The sequence below is a fragment of the Amblyraja radiata genome, chromosome 34 (assembly GCF_010909765.2).
Source record: "Amblyraja radiata isolate CabotCenter1 chromosome 34, sAmbRad1.1.pri, whole genome shotgun sequence".
Taxonomy (NCBI): domain Eukaryota; kingdom Metazoa; phylum Chordata; class Chondrichthyes; order Rajiformes; family Rajidae; genus Amblyraja; species Amblyraja radiata.
Window position 1 is genome coordinate 15,039,949 of NC_045989.1, and position 21,460 is coordinate 15,061,408.

Genomic DNA, 21,460 nt, shown 5'->3' on the forward strand with positions numbered 1-21,460 from the left:
TAGCTTATTTGTGTGGACTGCCATCCTCCTGGCCTTCCTCCGATGATCTGTCCCAGCTGAGACCACCCAGTCATTTGAGGTTCTTTTGCTGAAATAAGATGATGTTTTCCAAGTAAAATCATTGTTTAATAAAGATTAATATTTCAAAAATTATTTTATTGGTTCTAAAGTGTTTTGGGATATGCTGAATCTTTCCCATATATTCTATACTACAGAGCCACAAGAACTGCAGGTGTTGGTATCTTGAATAAAACACAAAGTGCTGAAGCAACTCAGCTGGTCAGGCAGCATCGGTGGAAGAAATGTGCAGATGATGTTTTGTGTCAGGACCCTCCTTCAGACTGAATAATGGTACAGGCCCAACATGTCTGACCATTCCAGTTTCTCCGGCACTTTATATTCTTCATTCTGGTATTTTAATAAGTTATGAATTATATTTCACAAATGGAAGAGTAAGATTTATTTTCACGACCTGCTGTACATATGGATGGCATGATTATAGATGTGTCAGGTATGATTTGATGGGACAGCACACATACAAAGTTTTTCAATGTGTTGCAGGAGAATAATAAGCCACGTTCTTTGGTGTATACATCTCCAATAATCTGTCCTGGACACGCACATTGAGGCAATCATAAACAAAAGTTCATCAACCTCTCTACTTCCTCAGATGTTTGAGGAGATTTAGCATGTCACCAAATACCCTATCAAACATCTACAACTGCAGAGTGGCGGGCACAATAATAACTGGTTGCATCATGGCCTAGTTCAGAAACCTGGCTGCTCAAGAACCGAGGAGGCTGCAAAAAGTGGTGGACAATGCCCAGTCCGTCACAGGTATTGACCTCCCTGCCTTTGAAGGAATTTACAGGAAGCACTGCCAAAGGAGGAAGTTAATGTCATCAAAGACCTAAACCGCCCTAGCCACGCTCTTCTCGCTGCTACCATCAGGAATGTGGTACAGGAGCCTGAAAACACTTACCTCCAGGTTCAGGAACAGCTTCTTCCCATCAACCATCAGCATTCTGAACAACCCTAACCACAATTGTACCTCAACACTGAACCACTGTGGAAAGCAGCTCACCATCAACTTCTCAAGGGCAACTAATGTTGGCTCAGGCTGAGAAGCCCACATCCTTTCAAGGAACAAAGACAAATAATTTTAAAAATGTGATTTTTGTTTCCCCATATTTTTCCATTCCAAACTTAGCCATTCTAATATCTTAATATCTTCCTATATTTTACTCTATTTGCCAGATCTTTGATCTCTCACTTAGCTATTTTTATCGCTTTGTACCGTTATGTCCGCTTCACAATGACTTTCACATCTGCCATGACCAAATTTAGGAACTATACTTGCAGTGCCCTCATCCAGGTCATGTCTGTAAACTGCAGAATGTTGAACCCCAGCACCAAACCCTGCAGCACACTAGTTACAGCTCTGATCAGAAACAGACCCATGTATGTGTGCTTTGTTTCCTGTTAGTCAGTAAATCTTCTATCCATACCAATAAGTTACCTCCTACACATAAGCTTTTATCTTCTGCAATAACAGTTGATGGAATACCTTATCAAATGCTTGGTTGGAATTTAAACATTATACGCCCACATGCTGCCCTTCATCCATCGCATCATTAACGAGCTGCATTAAATATTCCACTCCATCGTCAGACAACCTTCGCCATCTGCAAATTCTCCAATTTTTTTGTCTTCTGAAAACGTACAAATCAGACCTCCTACTTTCTTATCCAAGTAATTCATATATATTCTCTTCATTGGCCCCCTTCAGTCATGGCTGACCATGGGTGTCTCCAGGGTGCTATTCCCTATATGGAGGACGCCTGTGCGTGACTTTGTTTAACGTGGGGGGGACTGGTGCACAGTCAGCCACCCCACCGTCCTTGACAGATCTGGGTCAGGATCCAGTGGCATGGAGTCCAAGACGACCGGAGACCCTTTTCTGCTGCAGGTATATGCCATCATCCTCCGCCTGTTCCACCATTGAGGTCTTGGTTGGATTGCTCTTTGTCAGAGACCTCCACCTCGACCTTACCGCCATGGTGGCCCTACCAGACGGCATCGATCTCAGGATCTCAGGTCCACACAAGCTTTTCCACCACGACAAGGTGGCAATCCACAGAGAAGTTCTATATATTACAAACAGCACTATTCCCTGCAGTACATGGCTTGCAACAGATTTCCAGTCAACAAATGCCCTCTACTACAGCAGTTTAATAGTTTGTGGGAAACTAGCCTGGCCAGGTGACTGGGTTTCAATGGAAGAGCATTTTGGGAAGAGAGATCACAACTGTGATTCTTAGAAACTCCATAAACCCCATTTATTCTCTAAATACTCTATGAAGCTCATTGACACCACCTTGGCCACCACTTCCTCAGTTTATACGTAGATTAAAATCCCAATGATTATCACTGTACCTGTCTGATTGGTTCACATTACTTCTTCCTTTCAATTCTGTCCTACCACTGTCACATATCAATCACCAAATCACTTTCAACCCTGTGAAGTGTGTCACTTCTACGTTCTCTCAAAAACAATCTCCTTACACACATCAACAGAACCATAGTTATAGTTGGCAGAGATGCCGTCTGGTCTGAGCACTGTGCTCTCGGGCTTCCTGTGCTGGATGTGTGCACTCATCCAGTACTTTGACGTTTCTTTGGGAAATATCTGAACACAAAGATACTGTAAGGCAGCTGGCTACTATAAATCAGTACCAGTACCCACCCCCGGCGAGCTCTGATGAAAGACTGCAGACCTGCACCATTGACAGTTTCTCTTCCCACAGATGCTGTCCAACCTGCTGAAACTTTCCAGCATTTCCTGTTTTTATTTTAAGCGATTGATCAGAATTGAGTATTCCCAGGTAGAAAATTAAATTGCCCAGAAATTCATTTCTGCTTGGTAGAGCTAAACACAAGTTATCCAAATGGCTTGCGGCTCTTGACTTTCTGAAATTCAGTTTGATTAATTTAGGAAGCATGCGCTGCTGGTCACTTAACCTGATGAGTTTATGAGCAATAATGACCCTGCCTCTGCATATAATGAGCTGATGGTGACCAACAATTTCTGATAACTGAGTTCACTCGTTATTCCAATTAAACTGAGTCAACAACTGGTGTTGGGTCAGTGCAAGATTACTCAAGTGAATTACCTGCTGAGACAAGCCCTGGCCATTCAACATATGATCTCTGTGCGCTCATTCAAATAGAGTTTCCTTGAAATAATTGCTCTGTGCTATGCACTGTAAGTCAGATGGAGAGCATAAATAGAGGTATTGTACATGTGCGTGATCACATTTTTGTTGATCTGCATGGACTGCGAATGAAAGCCTTGGAAATGATAAATATGGAACACTGTTTCAAATTAAATAATGACCGTGGAACAAGCAAGCACAGTTCAAACTAATGAAAGGAAATTTTGGTCTGATGTCAGGAAGTTTTTTCTTCCTGCAGTGATCACATGTGGGATTGGCTTGGGTAATGCAGGAAGAAAAAAAAATCCCGCAAATTGTTTCAGAAACAGATACTGTGATGGAGAGACAATAGTTTCCTTCATGGGTGACACTCATTCAGATTTATTTTTCTAAGTTCAATGCTACTTTGAAGAAGTACAATAAAATTGATTGCTCTCAGCTCAACCCTGGCAGGAACTGACCAATTTGCTGTTGAACATGAGCTTGTCTGTTCAGTTATTTCTATCCAGGTAAAAGGAGGCTCTGATCCATGAACACATCAGGCTGGCACCTTTTCCAATATCCTTCCTGCACACAATCCCACTTGGCAGATTTTATAAACAGAACATCTTATGAATTAGTCCAAATCTGAATCGATGTAATCTCTGCTACATGACTTATGAACTTTTGGCCATATAATTAGAGTCATAAAGTGATATAATGTGGAACAGGCCCTTTGGCCCAACATGCCCACCCTGGCCAACATGTCCCAGCTACACTAGGCCCACCTACCTGCCCGTGTTTGGTCCACCAAACCTGTCCTATCCATGTACCTGTCTAACTATTTATTTAAGCTGATGACAGTGGTGGCGATCAGAGAGGAATAGGAATGAAATGTAAGAGTGCTTAATAAATAAAAGTTTGCATTGTCATTTAAAGTCAAAATGAATGATATTAGTGTATAAATATAATGAAGCTATTTTGTCACTTGCATGACCCTGCAAGATTGAGAGAGAGTGAGAGCAAGTCAGAGAGTGAGGGAGACAGACAGAAAGGGCGACAGTGGTGCAGTCATAGAACTGCTGTCCTATAGAGCCAGATAATTGGTTTCAATCCTAATCACGTACTGTCTGTGCTAAGTTTGAAAGGTCTCCCTGTGACCCCGTGGGTTTTCTCCGGGTGCTCCGGTTTCCACCCACATTTCAAAAACATGCAGGTTTGTAAGTTAACGCATCTGTAAAATGCCCCTGGTGAGTAGGCTGCGAAAATGGGATAACATGGAAATAGTGCACGGGTGAGGAATGGTCAGCGTGCACTCATTAGGCCAAAGGGCCTGTTTCTGTACTGTATCTCTAAACTAAGGAGGGAGTGAGGGTGAAAGAACGTGACAGAATATGTGAGAGGCAGAGGGAGGGAGTGAGAGAGAGAATGTGAGAGAGCGCGCAAGGGTGGGGGTGTGTGAGTCAAAGAGAGGGCGATGTTAGATTGTCATGGGAGGCTGATATTGTCACAGCTGCAGGTGAGGATTAATGTGTTGTAAGCGCCTCCTTGCAAGGTGTCAGTGGTCACTATCCAAATTCATCTAGCGTTAGAGAGTAAGTGATGTTTCGAATTAAAAGGGAAATTTGTAGTTGAATTCAAAGAAGTGGCAACTTCAACAGAAGGGATTGGATTTACAGTAACTCCCCGTTCTCTACATTCCTTATTGGGTCCCAAGCCTTGTGGCAAACAGGAGGCAAGACTAAAATGAAACTATAGATTGAGCTCTAGGGGCTAGTGGAGTCAAGGGATATGGGGAGAAGGCATGCACGGGTTATTGATAGGGGACGATCAGCCATGATCACAATGAATGGCGGTGCTGGCTCGAAGGGCCGAATGGCCTCCTCCTGCACCTATTTTCTATGTTTCTATGAAACAGCCATTTTCTAATTAATTCAATTTTGCCCACCCCCATTCTGCAGCACATGACCAGTGGTTAGCCAATAGTAAAGCCATCTTCTATTAAGCTAACTTACAGAAATAATACATGGCCTATATGTTCCAGACTAATTGCAAGTTATATCATGTGCAGCAATGACTAATTGGCTTTGATTCCAACTGTGATCTCGGTGCCAGCTTTTCCAGTGAGGCTGCTGCTTTTGTTTCTTATTTAAGGACAGGAGGAATGCAAGAAGAAACATTATTTAACCACATCACCCACCAACATTTAGTTACCATTCTTCCAAACCACCTTCCAAACCATCAGTGAACTATGATCATTTTGAGGCACAAACCTTGGGTGTTTCGTTGACTTTACAGTGGCCGTGCGGAAAAAACACAAAATGGATTAAAAAGGACCTAGATAATTGGGCATGGGATACTGCTGGATGCTTAATATTATTGCCGTCTCATCTCACATTTCTTCCAGTGAATCTTTATAACTATCCACTCCCACAGGCACTATTAACAGATAACATTATATTTAAAACATTGCTGAAATATGACAACATTAGACAGGCACAAATAGAGCTACAGAAGGAAGTGGATCCAATGCAGGCAAATGGGATTATCAAAGCAGGGCAAAAAGACTATAACTAGAATGAAGTTTTTTCTTTGGTATTCTTAACATTGCATATAATCTATTCTACACATTATTTTTTTCCCTCTCAGATATACATTTCCCAGCTTGCTTGTGAGTTCAATAACAACTGGCCACTTTGCTGCAGTGCCACATTGTAAATGGTTAAATGTTGCCGCTGACAACACTGCTGTTGCTGTAAATGCAGTTAACAGCATCAAGGTCAGCTGCCTCTGCATCAGCACGTATGCCCCATTTAGAATAAATTCCCTAAAATTAATCACTTCACCTTCATGAAATATTTGTCGTCTTTGAATTTGTTCACAAACAACTACAATTATGAAAGTTAACTGCACCAATGCACTTTGATTTCAAGTCTCATGCAAGTTTGGCTTTTGTTTGCCCAAATACAAAGGTTCTGCCCAGTATGGTTCCATAAAGATGATGCCCCTTTCAGAGGCTTGCATATTCAAATAGAAATGAGTGTCAAAATGGGGAAGAAGGAACTGCAGATGCTGGTTTACACCAAAGATGCACATGAAAAGATGGAGTAACTCAGCAGGTCAGGCAGCCTCTCCAGAGAAAAGGAATAGGTGACTTCTCGGGTCTGAAGGAGGGTCTCGACACAAAACCTCATCTATTCCTTTTCTCCAGAGATTCTGCCTGACCCTCTAAGTTACTCCAACATTCTAAGTTACTCCATCTTTTTAGAAATGAGTGTCAAACTGATATACCAAGCTAGCCCGCACTTACAGTAGCTGCTGTTTCCTGCAGATTCAGGGCTGCAATGAAGAAAGGGCTGTCTGTTATTCTGGGACTAATTGTGTGAATGTGAACGGGCATATCAAGTACTTTGGACATTTTCACTTTTCATCTGCTGGTCACAAATGATAAAATATTTGGAACCTGTCATGTGCTCAAGAACAGAATGCACAGGCTAGCAGATTGTAAGTTGCAGATGTCCAGGTTGAAGTTTCCCAGTCTCTGGAATTAATATAGGAGTAGAGAAAGGTGGAATGGGGTACTGATTTTAGATGATCAGCCATGATCATGTTGAATGGTGTTGCTGGCTCGAAGGGCCGAATGACCTACTCCTGTACCTATGTTTCTATGTTTCTAACACAGCTGCAATTTCCACATAAGCCTCCTCCTCTATAAGCACAGCTTCCAGGCACTTATCACTGCCAGCTCGGGTATGGGGGCGAAAAAGTCACAGAAATGTCTGCCTCCAAGAAACCCTTCACAGGAACGCAAAATAGGAGCAGGAGTAGGCCACGGCCCCTCTTCAATATGATCGCGGCTGATGTTCCTGAGGCTTCATTTCCTCCTTTTTGCCAGTTTCCCTCTGCACTAAATCCCTGAGTCTGTTATCATATGCACAAGGACAGTGGGGTACAGGTAAAATGAAAATAATGCTGGCAGCAGTGTCACATGCACAGACAAATACACAAAAACTAATTATACATAAAATACACAAAACATTTCCAAAAATAGGAAGACTGTGCAATAAACAAGACATTAGTGCAACAACATAATTGTGAAAATAACAATTCCATGCTGGTGCTAAAGGTGCTCTGTAGTGTTCAGTTTCCCAGATGGGATTAGAGTTGCGCAGGTTGGTTTTAGAAAGATAGATTTTGCCCATCACCATTTGGGTAGCATGGTGGTGGTAGAGTTGCTGCCTTACAGCGCCAGGGACCCAGGTTCAACCCTGACTATGGTGCTGTCTGTACGGAATTTGTAGGTTCTCCCTGTGACCGTGTGGGTTTTCCCCGGGTGCTTCGGTTTCCTCCCACACTCCAAAGACGCACAGGTTTGTAGGTAAATTGGGTTTTGTAAAAAATATTGCAAACTGTCTGTAGTGTTCAGGACAGCGCTAGAGTAGGGGGAAATTGTTGGTCGATGTGGACTCGGTGGTCCGATGTGCCTGTTTCCGTGCTGTATCTCGAAACTAAACCAAACTCAATGGAGCTAGTTTTTCCCCATTAACCATTGACCTCCAATAAAATAATCATTTGAATATTAAGTTACCCCATAGTTTTACAGTCATTCAGTAGTACAAACACAAATTGAAACAGAATCGTACAATTTCTTCACCAGTTTGCTTACGTAGCAGAATGGTGCGTCTGAGGGAGAAGAATTAAGTATTCCAATTAGACAGCATCAGGTAATGATGATAGATTTGCCTTTCCTATAATAACAGTTTTAGGCGACAACCTATCACCACTGCCAATATCAGCTTTTATTTTCAGATTTGACTACATTTAACCTGATAACTCAGGCTAAATCTGCGTTCATCATTAACCATCTTACTGCAGACATAATATATTCTCAAAGCATTACATAGTTGGAAGAAAGTGTGCAGCCTTGTATCCATTGTGGGTGGAAGAATTTCAAATAAAACTATGCTAATTATGAAGATGGATCTTCCACAAGTAAAGTAAAAACTAGTACAAAAAGTGGACATGCTTCGAATTTTTCTTTTTTCATAAACTTTCTTCCAAGGAATAGATATATAGTACAAATATAATTAATTTGGTAACATGGAGACAAGAGACTGCAGATGATGGAATTTGGAGCAAAAAGCAAAGTGTTAGAACAATTCAGTGGATGAGGCAGCAACTGTGGGGGAAAGGAATTGATGTTCTGGGGCAAGCTAGCGCATCGGGATCCTGAGAATGGAGAGGTGAGTTAGCTGGTATAAAGAGAAGAGGGAGAAGGGGTCAGAAGGTGATAGGCGGACTGAGGAGGGATGAGGCACAGATGGAGCCAAGAGGCGGAAGGGGGAGAGCTGGAGTTGGGAATTAGAGACAGGTGTGTGATAAATGGATGGAGATAAAGCAAAAAAAAAAAAAGACAGATGGAGACTGGGGGAGTGTGGAGGTGGAGACAGCAGCAGGAGGGGTAAGCAAGAACACAATGGCTGCCAATTCCCTTGTAATATCTATACACTGTAAATTGATCAATTGTAATCATGTATCGTCTTTCTGCTGACTGGTTAACACATAACAAAAGCTTTTCACTGTACCTCGGTACACATGACGATAAACTAAACTGAACTGAACAAAAAGGAAGGTGATAATGGGAACTATTGACGGAGAGGTGAAGGGCAGATAGAACAGAACTGGATGGGGGGGGGGGGAATGGAATGGGTGGGTTGCGGGTGTATGGAATCAGGAGGTGGAGGAGGATGAGAATCGGCGATGGGGATAGAAGGGACAGAGTGGGAAAGAGAACAGAAATGAGAGAACAAGAGTTTGATCCGAGGAAGAGCGAAAGAGGATCACAGGAGGGGAGGGCTACTTGAAGTTGAAAAATTCAACGTTATTACCATTTGATTGTCGACAACCAAGGCAAAATTTGAGGCGTTCTTTCTCTAGTTCGTGTTGGGCGTCATTCTGGCAGTGGAGAAGGCAGAGCACAGATAGGTTGGTGTGGTATCAGGAAGGGGAAGTGAAATGTACATGACATGTGGCAACTTGGCAGCATCATATTTCTGGTGACATAATACGATGCAAATTTCCACAATGAGCAAACAGGACCTTTGACACTGTTTTGGAAACGATTAGTGCGACTCTGACAACAGTTGAAAGGTTAAGGAGACAGAAATGGAGTGGAGCATGGAAGTGCAGGATGAATAGATGGATGGATGGATGAATGAGGGGGAGAGAAAGAGAGTTCCAGGGAGCAAGTCCCCACAATGTGAATGTTTTACTCAAATTCGGACCGATTTATTGATGGGAAGAGTTTAGAGGGGTTTGGGCCAAATGGGACTAACCCAGAATACCAACTTGTCGGCATATACAAGGTAGGCAGAAGTGTGTAAGAAGGAACTGCAGATGCTGGTTTAAACCGAAGGTAGACCCAAAATACTGGAGTAACTCAGCGGGACAGGCAGCATCTCTGGAGAGAAGGAAAGGGTGACGTTTCGGGTCGAGACCCTGGTTCAGACTGGTAAGGGATAAGGGACACGAGAGATATAGACGCTGATGTGGAGAGATAAAGAACAATGAATGAAAGATAAGCAAAAAAGTAACGATGATAAAGGAAACAGGCCATTGTAAGCTGTTCGTAGGGTGAAAATGAGAAGCTAGATCGGTGTGGAGATGGGAAAATGTGGCTAGTGGTGGGATCCTATTAGAGGTGGAAGGTAAGGACTAGGGAGACTGTCTCTGTCACAACTAGGGGAAGGGGGAACAAGGGCAGAGCTGCGGAATACCGAGTAGACATGAGTGAGGGCCTCATCTATGATGGGAGAAGGAAATCCCCGTTCCCTAAAGAATGAGGACATCTTGGATGTTCTAGTATGGAACACCTCATCTTGGGCGCAGATGGAGGAATTGGGTGGGGGATAGAGTCTTTGCAGGAAGTAGGGTGGGAAGAAGTGTAGTTGAGATAGTTGTGCAAGTCGGTGGGTTTGTAATAGACGTCAGTCAATAGTCCTTTTCTTGTGATGGAGACTGTGAGATCAAGAAACGGGAGGGAGGTGTCGGAGATGGTCCAAGTAAATTTGAGTGCAGGATGAAAATTGGTGGTGGAGTTGATGAAGTCCATGAGTTCTGCATGGGTGCAGGAGGTCGCACTGATGCAGTCATCAATGTAACAGAGATAGAGTTTGGGGTTAGGGCCAGTGTACGCCTGGAACAGGGATTGTTCAACGTACCCTACAAAGAGGCAGGCATAGCTGGGGCCCATACAGGTGCCCATAGCTATGCCTTGGACGTGGAAGGTGGGCAGAGGCCTTTTTTCAAGCTGTATAGCTCGATAACTGAGATGTAAATAGGAATTGCAGAGTGAAAGGAGAAAAGGGGAAATGTGATAAGTTGAGTAGACATTAAATTAGGAAATAAAAAACAAGTTATTTGGAGGCAATAGAGAGGAAATTAAATTGAGGATTAAAGAAGAAGAAATATTCAAATATTCCATGTCTGCCATTATGGTAGAAAACACAAAAGAATCACAGGACCAAAGAAATAAACAAGTAATATTACACAAGCAAAACAAGAGGAGAAATGAATAAAACAGAATGTTAAAGATTGGCTAGACCCTTGACCCTTTTAAAAGAGGAAGCTGCAGAAAGAGCAGTTTTGGTTCCCCAGAATTGTCTAGATTCTATGACGGTCGGTTGATTAGAAGGTGCTAAATGTAAGGTCTGCAGTCCATGAAAGAAAGGAACTATTGCTGAAGATGTTGTAAAAAAATACAGTAAACCATGATGTGGTTCAGCAGTCATCCAGAAGGGTTGGACAAGTGTCTCAGATTTGAGAGGTTAACAAGCAGCAAGGTTAATAGTGAACCATTGGATGAAGTATAATTGGCTTTTTAGATTAATTATACATAGGAAATTAATTTTGGGGTTCATGGCATTGAAGATCCTGGGATGCATTTAGGTTGAGGTCCTGGGTATAATCTTTCAAGCATTGAAATATTTAAGAATGATGCACAGTTGCACTGTGGAAAATTGTTCCCACAGGTATAGTTAGAGACATGAGCAGTTTCCCCAGACTTCCCACATCCTGCAGGGGGAACATAGTACCATTCTAACTGCCATCATGACTGCACTAAAAAGCAAGAGAAAAAAAAAAAGCACAACAATCACACAAAAGAAACATCTCCTCTAACCTCATCTTTTGTATTCGGTGCTTTCAATGTGTCCTCTGCATCGGTGAGACCAAGTTTTTCTGAGCACTTGCATTGTCTGCATTGCCACTTGGAGTTCCTGGTTGCAAGGCATTTGAATTCCACTCATTCCCACTCTGAGCTGTCGGGCCTCGGCCCTTTCCACTGTCAGAGTGGGCCAAATGTAGACAAGAGGATCAGCACCTCATTTAACTCGGTAGTCCACAACTCAACCATGACCAGCAGTGCAAACCAGAACGACAGAGAAAGCTGAATGACATGGTGAAGGGATTGTGCTGTAGCTGCCAGAGATGTCGAGGAATGAAATGCTGGATGAGAAGACTAATGGGGTGAAAGGTGAGGACCTAGCGGACTTTATCCTTATCTCTCCGGAGGGAGGCAAAAAATAAATCTCATGATGCAGGAGGCTCATTGGCATGGATAATGGGAAATGGTGGGTATTCACAAGTTGTTTTCATGTTTGTGAATTGAAATAATTGGTTAGTTAATAATAATGATCAGTGCTGATGTCAACTTTTTAAACAATTTAGATGTGACTTAGTTGAAAACAGAAGAATGATCGCCTAATGTGTTGGTTGCCTCCTACATATTCCATACTCCTGAAGTACCTCACTATTTTCAATACTCCATACCCTTTTATCAAACCTTGACATCTCTTCACATCAGGGTTGCCTGAACTTGCCTTCCGTATCTTTCACCTTTACAGAAACACATTGGTCCTGAACTGTTTCACTTTTGAGAGAGTCGTTTGTGGCTTTTAGTGTTGGGAGTGTGTTTCTCCCATTCAGGGCTTTGATCTAAGGTCCACCTTATTCCCTTCCAAAACGTCCTTGAAACTTAGTTATTGTCTCGATCTCCAAAATTCTCATCCCAAAAACAAGATTCCCCGTCTCATTCGTGAAAATTAGGTCTAATATTGTCCCTTCCCTCAGACTATCAATAATGGCTCAATAAGTTTTCTGGGAAGCATTTTAGAAATTCTGCCCCACTCCAATGTCTGCTAAAAATGGTTCCTGATAATATTGAGGAAGTTGAAATCTGTTGTCATTGTAACCCTATTATTCTATCACCTCTGATATTACTATTCCAGCAAAGTAATCACATCTCTTTTTCATCTAGGATATTATATTTGAAGAACCTTGAGAGACATCCTCATTGCTACAATTGTGATCTCCTAAATACTTGCAATGTCTCCTTGTTTACTCTTCTATCATGCATGATGTCACTGTACCATTGAACATCAAGTTGCCACGGCAGCCACGCTTTGGAGCTCTAACTCGAGCAGTGCTGGAAGCAGATTCCCTGAATATTTTCAAGGCAGAGATAGATTCTTGATAATAAGGGGTGAAAGGTACCATGAAAAACAATGTGGAGTCGGCGAGGTGAACTAATCAGGCTTCCAATTCACATGATGAATGTTTAATTTTTTTAATCAACTGAAAAACAAGATATAATACTGGCATTTTACTTCCAACGATATAGCATGGATGAAAATTTACAATATACTCGGTCATATTGTAAAACTGAAAATATTTGATTTAATGTTAGAGCATAGTATTTCAGGATGAATCCAAATTTACATAGTTATACAGCAATAAATGTACTGTGGGCAAAGTCGTTCAGACTAAATCTTAGACATTAGAATCCATCTTTCAATGCTGAAAATGAAAATAAAACTAGCAATGAATTACACACTGCGAGGAAAATGTAATAATCAGCAAATTTATTAGTTACAGAAGGGAAATTTTGATATTTACATAGTGCAAGTATATCTTTTTAATTATGCAATTATGTACATTAAATGAAATGATATATATGCTGGTCACACAAGCAAAAAAATTCATCACCCTTCATATAACTAATATTCAAATTTCACTTTGCATCTGACTTTCTATTTTGAACTGGATTCCAAATGAAGGCGAGATATAAATCAAACTAATGTCTAGCAAGTGGCGTATTACTGAATATTACAGCCGGTCTTCCGAGCTTCTTAGGAGAAAACATAACTGTATAATCTAGTTTACAACATTGATTAGGCAACTAATTAAACTTCCCAAACAGTACACTTTTTACTTAGTTGGCCAAATTTGAAATTCCTCCAATGAGTATTAGTAGCCTAATAAATCCTGTCCTCACCAGATGCACACGGTCCTGGGAATGTATCAGAACAGAAACATTCTATCCTTTGCTATTCAAAACAAGAGCAATGTACATGAAAAAAAAAAAACTAGTTCCTATTAATTGAGATAAGCGTGACAAATCACAAAGCTATTCACACACTATTAGTACAAATAATGAAGATAAGGGTCAGAAATTCAATGGATATTATGTTAGCTTTTTAACCACCAACTTGATGGAATATTGTTCTCTTTCTTGAACAGTGTATTAATACAGAATAGTATTTAACCATGTTCAGGACATCTACCGACAATAGAAAGGTGTTAAATTATGAACATGGTTAACAAAATCTTTGAAAGTTATTTTGCATAATATATTATTTTTTATCAGAAATGAAATATTAAAGATTTGAAATTTGCCATAATTGGTATGTGAATAGTTCTATTTTGGGTAAAAATTTACAAATGGAATTAACTATGAAACAAAAAAGACAAGTATGTCTCCCCTATAAAGATTAAAAATATTTCCTTAAAAGTGTTTTCAGCACCAGGTGTTGCTACAGATCAAGTTATGCACAACCTACTGGTGCCACAAGGAACTGCAGACTTCCAAACACCTAAACAATGCATTACTGCGGAATCATTAACTACCATCTATCAGAAAATTGCCACACACCAGCAGTGTTTTCCCATTTCCACCAAGCAACAGTTTTCATTGTGAAAGGATTTTATTTTTTGCATATGAGAATAGGTAAAAAATCCCCCAGTGAAAGTTCTGTACCAGTTTGAATCAGATGCTTTCCTAAATTCAATTTAGTTTCTATAACCATCTAAAAAAAGCTCATACATATGTGCAACAGTATTAGTGTTGCATAACTTTTTAAAAAATTGAGCTAGGCATCAGTTGTAATCAGATTTTAAAATCACAATTGAAATATCAGTAAAGAAACCCTGTGTGTTTAATATACCCGAGTCAAATCCTGAAATTGTAATGCAAGAGCAATATGTGAGAATTTCTTTACAAACACCCTTGCAACTAAAATTATTTCCTTTGTTAGTGTACAGGTCGGATCTTTTTTTAAAGTTTTTTAAAGACGTATTAAAACTACTTTGTGCATTTAATAGTATAATTCACCCTGTGAATTTTTGTAACTCCTGCAGTCAGTATAGTGCCAAACAAATTTCCACAATGATCATGATGCGATTAAAAAGATCACAGGTGCCATTTGCATTATCAAGTATAGTGCTAAATACATTTAATCTTGGGTGGATCTGTTTCTTTCTCAACTTTGAACATTGTGCCAGTTTTCAACTGTTACAAATATGCAAATGTATCTCATTGCCTCTATCACCAAATATTGTAATGAAAATATTATTTACTACTATAAGTAACAGCACCATAAGTACAGTTTATAACCATACAAATAGTCAAAACTGACTCTCATGTAATCCAGAATTGCAAGCTTGATGTAATAAAAATGGTCCATAGCCAATTAATGGTCCAATGGAGATTGTTACAGTTGTGTAAACTTGTATTGTACAACGTTGCTGAGGAAGATATGAAAAATGTTGCCTGATCATCATCTCAATTAAAATGAACTATTTTCTACTATATCCCATGCACATACAAGGTCAATTTTCACATTTTTGTTTCAGGTTCAAGTTCAAAATTTCTGTTTAGAGTGGCAGCAAAATAATGAATAACAATATAGAAATGGAAAATGAAGAGCTGTATAACATCCATTTTATCAACTTTCTCTGAATACACAATTACACAATGCTGATATAAGCAAATTCCAGACAAAGTCTATTAGGTCCCAGTAATGCTATTTTTTTTTGTTTTTGCTTACAGATAGTAACATTAGATAGCTTTATCATATACAAGTATGGTCACATGCATCCATCAATCTATTGCACAAAACTGGAATTTGAAGATCAAAAGTAGTAGTTTGTACAAGGAATAGATTTTTTTTTTTTTTTAAAACACCACCATTTTTGCTGCTTAAACTTTGTAGAGATCAATTTTGTTTTTTTAAATAACAGTCCAATTAAATTCCGATACAAAACTACTGCCACTTAGACCGATTCTTTTTTGTAAACAAAACTGCAGGCTTTTTTTCCACCAACGATTTTTACATTTTCTCCAAAGATTCAGAAAGGGCTTTCATAAACCATCTAGAAAAACATTTTATGATTCACAAAGACACAGATTTGGGTCACTAAAGGATAGATTTTTAAATGACAGAACTCTTCAATGAGTGACTTTATGATCTATCCATACAATGACTAAAATTGAGATGACGTTATAAATAGCAGATTTTTTCTTTATTGTTCCTATACATGTTCCTGAGGTCAGTGATGTACTGTTTTGTTTACAGTATCTCTAGGTAGACTCGAATGATTGCTCAAAAATTCTATAGATAGGCATTAAGTATTAAAGGCTATGAAATTTGATTAAAAGATTCTGAATTAGTTACCTTGACAAGCAAAAGAATAGTCATTTTGATCCAATTAAGAGTTAACAACAGAAAATTAGTAGGAGGGAATATTGGTAGGAGTCCAAAACAAATTCAGACTTTGCCAAAGGAGAACATCAAAAGGATAAAATGCTTTTCCCAGTTGCTTGTATTATAATGTAAAAATTGACAATGTTTTTTGTAAACCCACGAATCTACCCAAAAATAAACTGTGCTCTGAACGAGAGCTGCTGGTCTGGGGGCTAGAGTTATGAGCAGGTTTGGCTCTCCGATTCTGCAGCCTGAGAAACTTCGGTCTCTATGGTTGAATCTGTTAGCTCCACCATTTCATGTTCTTCTACATCACATTGCCCATTGCGATCTTCCTCTGTACTATCAGTATTTATGCTAAGCTGCAATATTTCCAGTGTTTTTTGTGCTTCACATACCCAATCATCAATTCTACTGCTAAATGTTACCATGACGGCAACAGACTCTGGGATATCATCTTCCTCCTCCTCTTCCTCCTCTTCATCATCATCCCCCTCCTCCTCCTCCAGCATGTCTGGCACAAGAGTACTTGTGGTGCTAATCATGGAGGAATTAAGAACATCCCTGCAGCTACCATCAAGTGATCCTGTCTCAGTGCTCTGTTGAGAGGCCCACTCAAGCATATCATCTGCTTTTCCTTCTCCCTTGTCTGAACCAGTGAATTTTGGTGTCTGGGCCACAGAGGAGGTAGTGGTTATTCCTAAATTTGTTTTGTTAGCACTGCTTGTGACTGCTGGTAACGTTATAGACTTCTTCAGAGCAGCAGTCACATTTGGTGTGGCTTTCTCAGTCTCGGGACATTCCGGAGCATCAGTGGCCTCTACCATATTTCGCCAGTTTGTTTCTTAAAAACAAAATGCATTACAAAATTACAGATCAACATTTTAGAAGAACAAAAAGTTAAAAATGTAAGACATGCCCAATCCTTGGGAAACAAAGAATTTTAGAATTAGATCTTCAGATTGTACAGCCTTGAAGTACATCGCATATAAACAGATAAAGAATGATTTCAACAATACACAAATTTCATGCAAATACACACCTCCACCGGGTGCCGCCTGTAATGGGCGCCTCGCCACCAATCAGTCCCGTCCCTTCTCTGTTTTTATTATTTTAAGTATGTCTTGAATATTTGTTTTAATGTCACTTGGTATGTTTTATGTGGGGGATGCGGAGGTGGGGGGGGGGGGAGAAAAAAACAATCAGAGGAAACATTTTCCAGTCACTTACCTCGACGGAGATGCGATTTTTCTCCGTGTCGCATCTCTGTCTCCCCCCCCCCCACCCTTTGCGGCCTACAACGTGGAGTAGTGCGGCCTTTCCTGGAGACCGGCCCGGAGCTTCAAGCCACGGGCGTGGCACGGACTTACCATTGCGAAGCCTGGGATCTTTTGCCTAGGATCGCCAGTGTAGGAGTCCGACCGTGGCTGACTCGGGAGTTCTTTCACTGGCGATCCTCTGAAAAACTGTTCCGATCCGTCCCGACGTCGGAGTTTCGATCATCCCCTCGAGAGGGCTTGAACAGCGGACCGTCGGCAAAGGCAAGTGCAGAGGGTTCAGCCCCGACCACGGGTGAAGAGTGAGGAATGTGGATTCCGCTGTGGTGGGTGTTTATGTTAAATTCTATTTTATGCGGCAGAATTGTATATTGTTGTTTTGCTCACTTAGTCTGGCTGTATGGCAACTCAAATTTCACTGTACCTTAATTGGTACATGTGACAAATTAAATTGAATCTTGATACTCCATCAAGACACCTCAATTTTTAATTGTCCTCGTTCATCCAAAGTACCAATCCAGATACCTCCATAAAGTGATTGTAAAGTTAGAGATAAACCCGAAGCCTGGCAAATATTACAAGATGACCAAACCTCAAGTTTTTTCTCATACCCCAGTGCGATTAAAAAGTAAAATTCAACAATAATGTGTAAACAAATCAAGGCTTATCCAAATGTAACCATTAAAATTTTACACGTTACGTTGGGGAAAAGATAGAAGTATTTGTATGAAGAAAATTGAAAGACAAGACATTTTTAAACAAAGAACAAACATCTATTTGAATATTCCAATCTATATTAAAATACAGAAGACTCTGGGACTTAAGCATTTTTCATTAGTGCATTTGTGATCATTAAGATTAATCAGTCATGTCTGCCTAAAATAAATCTAATAGCCATTTAGTCTAGTCAGAGTAATGTGCATTGTACTAGCATTTCTTGGCGGCGCGACTCAACCGTTGCAGCGGCCCCTACAGCCTGTCTGTCTTTTTTTAAATTTTGTGTCTAGTTAAATGTAGTGTTGGTGTTTTTTTAATACTGGTTTTAAATGTGTATATGTGGGGGGCGGGGGGGGAAGGGAAGGAAGGGGGAAACTGTTTAAAATCTCTTCCCTGTCCGGGAGACCCGACTTTTTCCCTGTCGGGTCTCCGTTGTCGTTGGGGCCTAGCACCGTGGAGTGGCCTCCAGCCTGAACGACCCGGGGGCTCGGGAGACTGCGGAGCTGCGGACTACTCACCATTGTGGGGCTGGCCGGCCTCGGTGCATGGGGAGCGGCAGTGACTCGCTGCTGCGACTCGACTCCTGGGGCTCGGAGGCTCCAGCAACGCAGCCGCAGGTCCGGTGGACTAGGACATCGGGAGCTCGCGGGTCCGGGGGGAGAGACCGCTTCCCGGAGCTCCCACAACACGACTTCTCCAGCCCGTGTCGCGGGGTTGGAACGACCCGGAGGGGGGACGTACATCGCCCGGCACGGCTTCATGGCCGTGGGACATTACAGCGCCCGCCGAGGGCTCCAACACTGACTTTTAGACCGGCAGCGGGGCCGTAAATCGCCCGGCACGGCCTAAAATGGCCGTGGGACTTATCATCGCCCGCCTGGGGCTTGGACATCGGGAGAGACATGGAGAACAGGGGGGAGAAAAGACTTTGCCTTCCATCACAGTGGGTCCACTGTGATGGATGTTTGTGTGATTTAAATTGTGTGTATGTCTGTAGGAAATTGTCTTTGTTTGTATGGCTGTGGAAACGGAATTTCGTTTGAGCCTCACTGAGGCTCAAATGACAATAAATATTGTATTGTATTGTATTGTATTAATCTGGTATTTATAATACATTGGTAAAGTGATCCAAATACTGGTTACTTACCATATTCCTTTTCATTCACTTCAGAAATAGGTTCAGATATCACACTACAAAATGAAATTGCACTTGCTGCAGAAGGGTTGCGAGAATGACCCATGTGGGGAACTTTTCTGGTGTGCTTCAATGCCTCTTCAGCTTGTTCTTGCTCCAAAGCTGTTACCATATCACGATATGCCTTGCGGGCCTCTTCAGTTAATGCTACCAGTTTATTAAACAAGTTCTAAGGAGAGAAATTACACAATTGCTTATTTGAAATAACATTAACATTACTTATCTGTTAAAGTCTCCTTCAAAAAGTTGAACGAGGGGTAAAACATTTTTTTTTTTTAAATCACAATGCTTGGAGATAGTTTGATAAGCAAGACATACAAAATAAGCTTCCTTCCTGCTGTTATAAAAATTACCAGTGTAGTTCAGTGTGCTTCCTGTCATAGGCTGGGCATGAAGACAAGAATTGGGATGTCACATTGCAGTTCTACAAAATACTGGTTAGACGGCATCTGGGGGTTTATAAAATCTGAGGGACATATATAAGAGGCACTTTTCCAAGGGCAGTGGAGTGGCACAGGTTTAAGTTAAGAGGGAAGAAATTTAAAGGAGATCGGATAAGTTTGCCACACAAGGAGTGGTGAATATCTAGAACGAGATGCCAAAGGAGGTGGGAGGCAGAAACAATTGCAACATTCAAAAGGCATTTCAACAAGTAGTTAGATAAGAAAGGTATCCGGGAGATATGAGCCTAATGCGGGCAAAAGGAATTAGTGTAGAATGGCATCACGGTTGACATGGACGAGGTGGGATAATGGGACTTGTTTCTGTGCTGTACAATTTTATCACTTTAAAAATAAATGACTGATGGACCAACAGTTTGTTCCTGCGCTATACCACTATGTCTTGATATTTTAATCTACTGTATAATCTAAAAAATTATTAACTGACTGATCTATCCAAATCCACCCACAAGGATAAACAAACTTCTTGATGAACAAAATACATTACGACATTTAAAAAAATTCAACTTAATGTATAACCTGTCAATTAGTTGCAGTAGGAGACCACTGGTGTTTCCCAGTAAATAAAACATGCTTCATTTATCTACCCAATCAGTGCGCAATTACCAAGGAATAGGCTGCTAATCAATTATGAGAACTGAATTGGTGGATTTTGAGCAAGTGTCAGGTGTTGCAATTTGAGAGGCTGAATGCAAGGGGATTTGATGTACAGAAATATCCTGGGGTCCAAGTCCATAGCTCCCTGAAAATAGCAATACACATAGTGTGATAAAGAAGGCCTATGGTATGCTTGCCTTCAATCAGTCGAGTATAAGAGTAAGGAAGTCATGTTGCAGCTTTACAGGACTTCGGATAGGTGGTATTTTAAGCATTGTGTGCACTTCTGATTGTCCAATTCCAGGAAAGATATGGAGGCTTTGGAGAGGGAACAGCAAAAGTTTATCAGAATGCTGCCTGGATTAAAGGGTATAAGGATAGATTGGACAAACTTGGATTGTTTTCTCTGGAGCATTGGACATTGAGTGGAGACCCGACTGTAGTATATAAAATTGAGAGAGGCATTGAAAGGGTAAACAGTCAGAATCTTTCTCCCGTGGTGGAAATGTCAAAAAAATTAGAAGGCACAGCTTTCAGGTCAGAGGATAAAAGTTTAAAGGAGATGGGGCAGGTCTTTTTACAGTGGTGGGTGCCTTGAATGTGCTGCTAGGGGCAGTGGTAGAAACAGATACAACAGTGGCTTTAAAAGGCTTTCAGATAAGCAAGTGGATATGCAGGGAATGGTAGGATACAGATTGTGTGCAGGTATGGATTACTTGAAGTTATTTGGCATGTTGGCCAGACATTGGGGTGTGCAAGGGGGCTGTTCTTGTGCTGTACTGTTCTATGAATTGTACTGTACAGAAGTTGTGCCAGAAATGAAGTGGAGGTGCAAGTCCAAAAACCTACCTCAGCACCACTGTAGTTGAAAATCCCCACGACACTGACAGGAACAAGTTTATTCACACAACGACCCAGTGCTTTACGTCCAAGGGCAAAGACAAAAGGAATTTCTTGTTCCCGAGCCATAGCAATCACATTGTATAAAGCTTCATCTAGTCCACCTAAAAGAATGGAACTATGAATTAATTCATATGTTGGCCCAGATTAGCAGCCTGAAGAAGGGTCTCGACCCAAAACGTTACCCATTCCTTCTCTCGAGAGATGCTCCCCGTCCTGCTGAGCTACTCTAGCTTTGTGTCCATCTTTAGCAGTTTTAATTATGATAAATTAAAAGCAAATGCTATAATTACTTGGT

The 21,460-nt window shown here is 41.0% G+C and overlaps 1 protein-coding gene across 6 annotated transcripts in view; it reads right to left on the reverse strand.

Annotated features, from left to right (window-relative positions):
- Window positions 1-13,097: 13,097 nt before the first annotated feature.
- The window catches only part of secisbp2l (SECIS binding protein 2 like), a 55,030-nt gene continuing 46,667 nt past the window's right edge, over window positions 13,098-21,460 (reverse strand). For all 6 annotated transcript variants that reach the window (XM_033050458.1, XM_033050457.1, XM_033050460.1 and 3 more), the window contains 3 exons: window positions 21,112-21,266; window positions 19,157-19,373; window positions 13,098-16,859 (listed from right to left, as the gene is read on the reverse strand). In XM_033050458.1, the coding sequence (XP_032906349.1) occupies window positions 16,234-16,859; window positions 19,157-19,373; window positions 21,112-21,266 (998 nt within the window). In that variant the 3' untranslated portion in view covers window positions 13,098-16,233. The remainder of the gene's footprint in view (window positions 16,860-19,156; window positions 19,374-21,111; window positions 21,267-21,460) is intronic.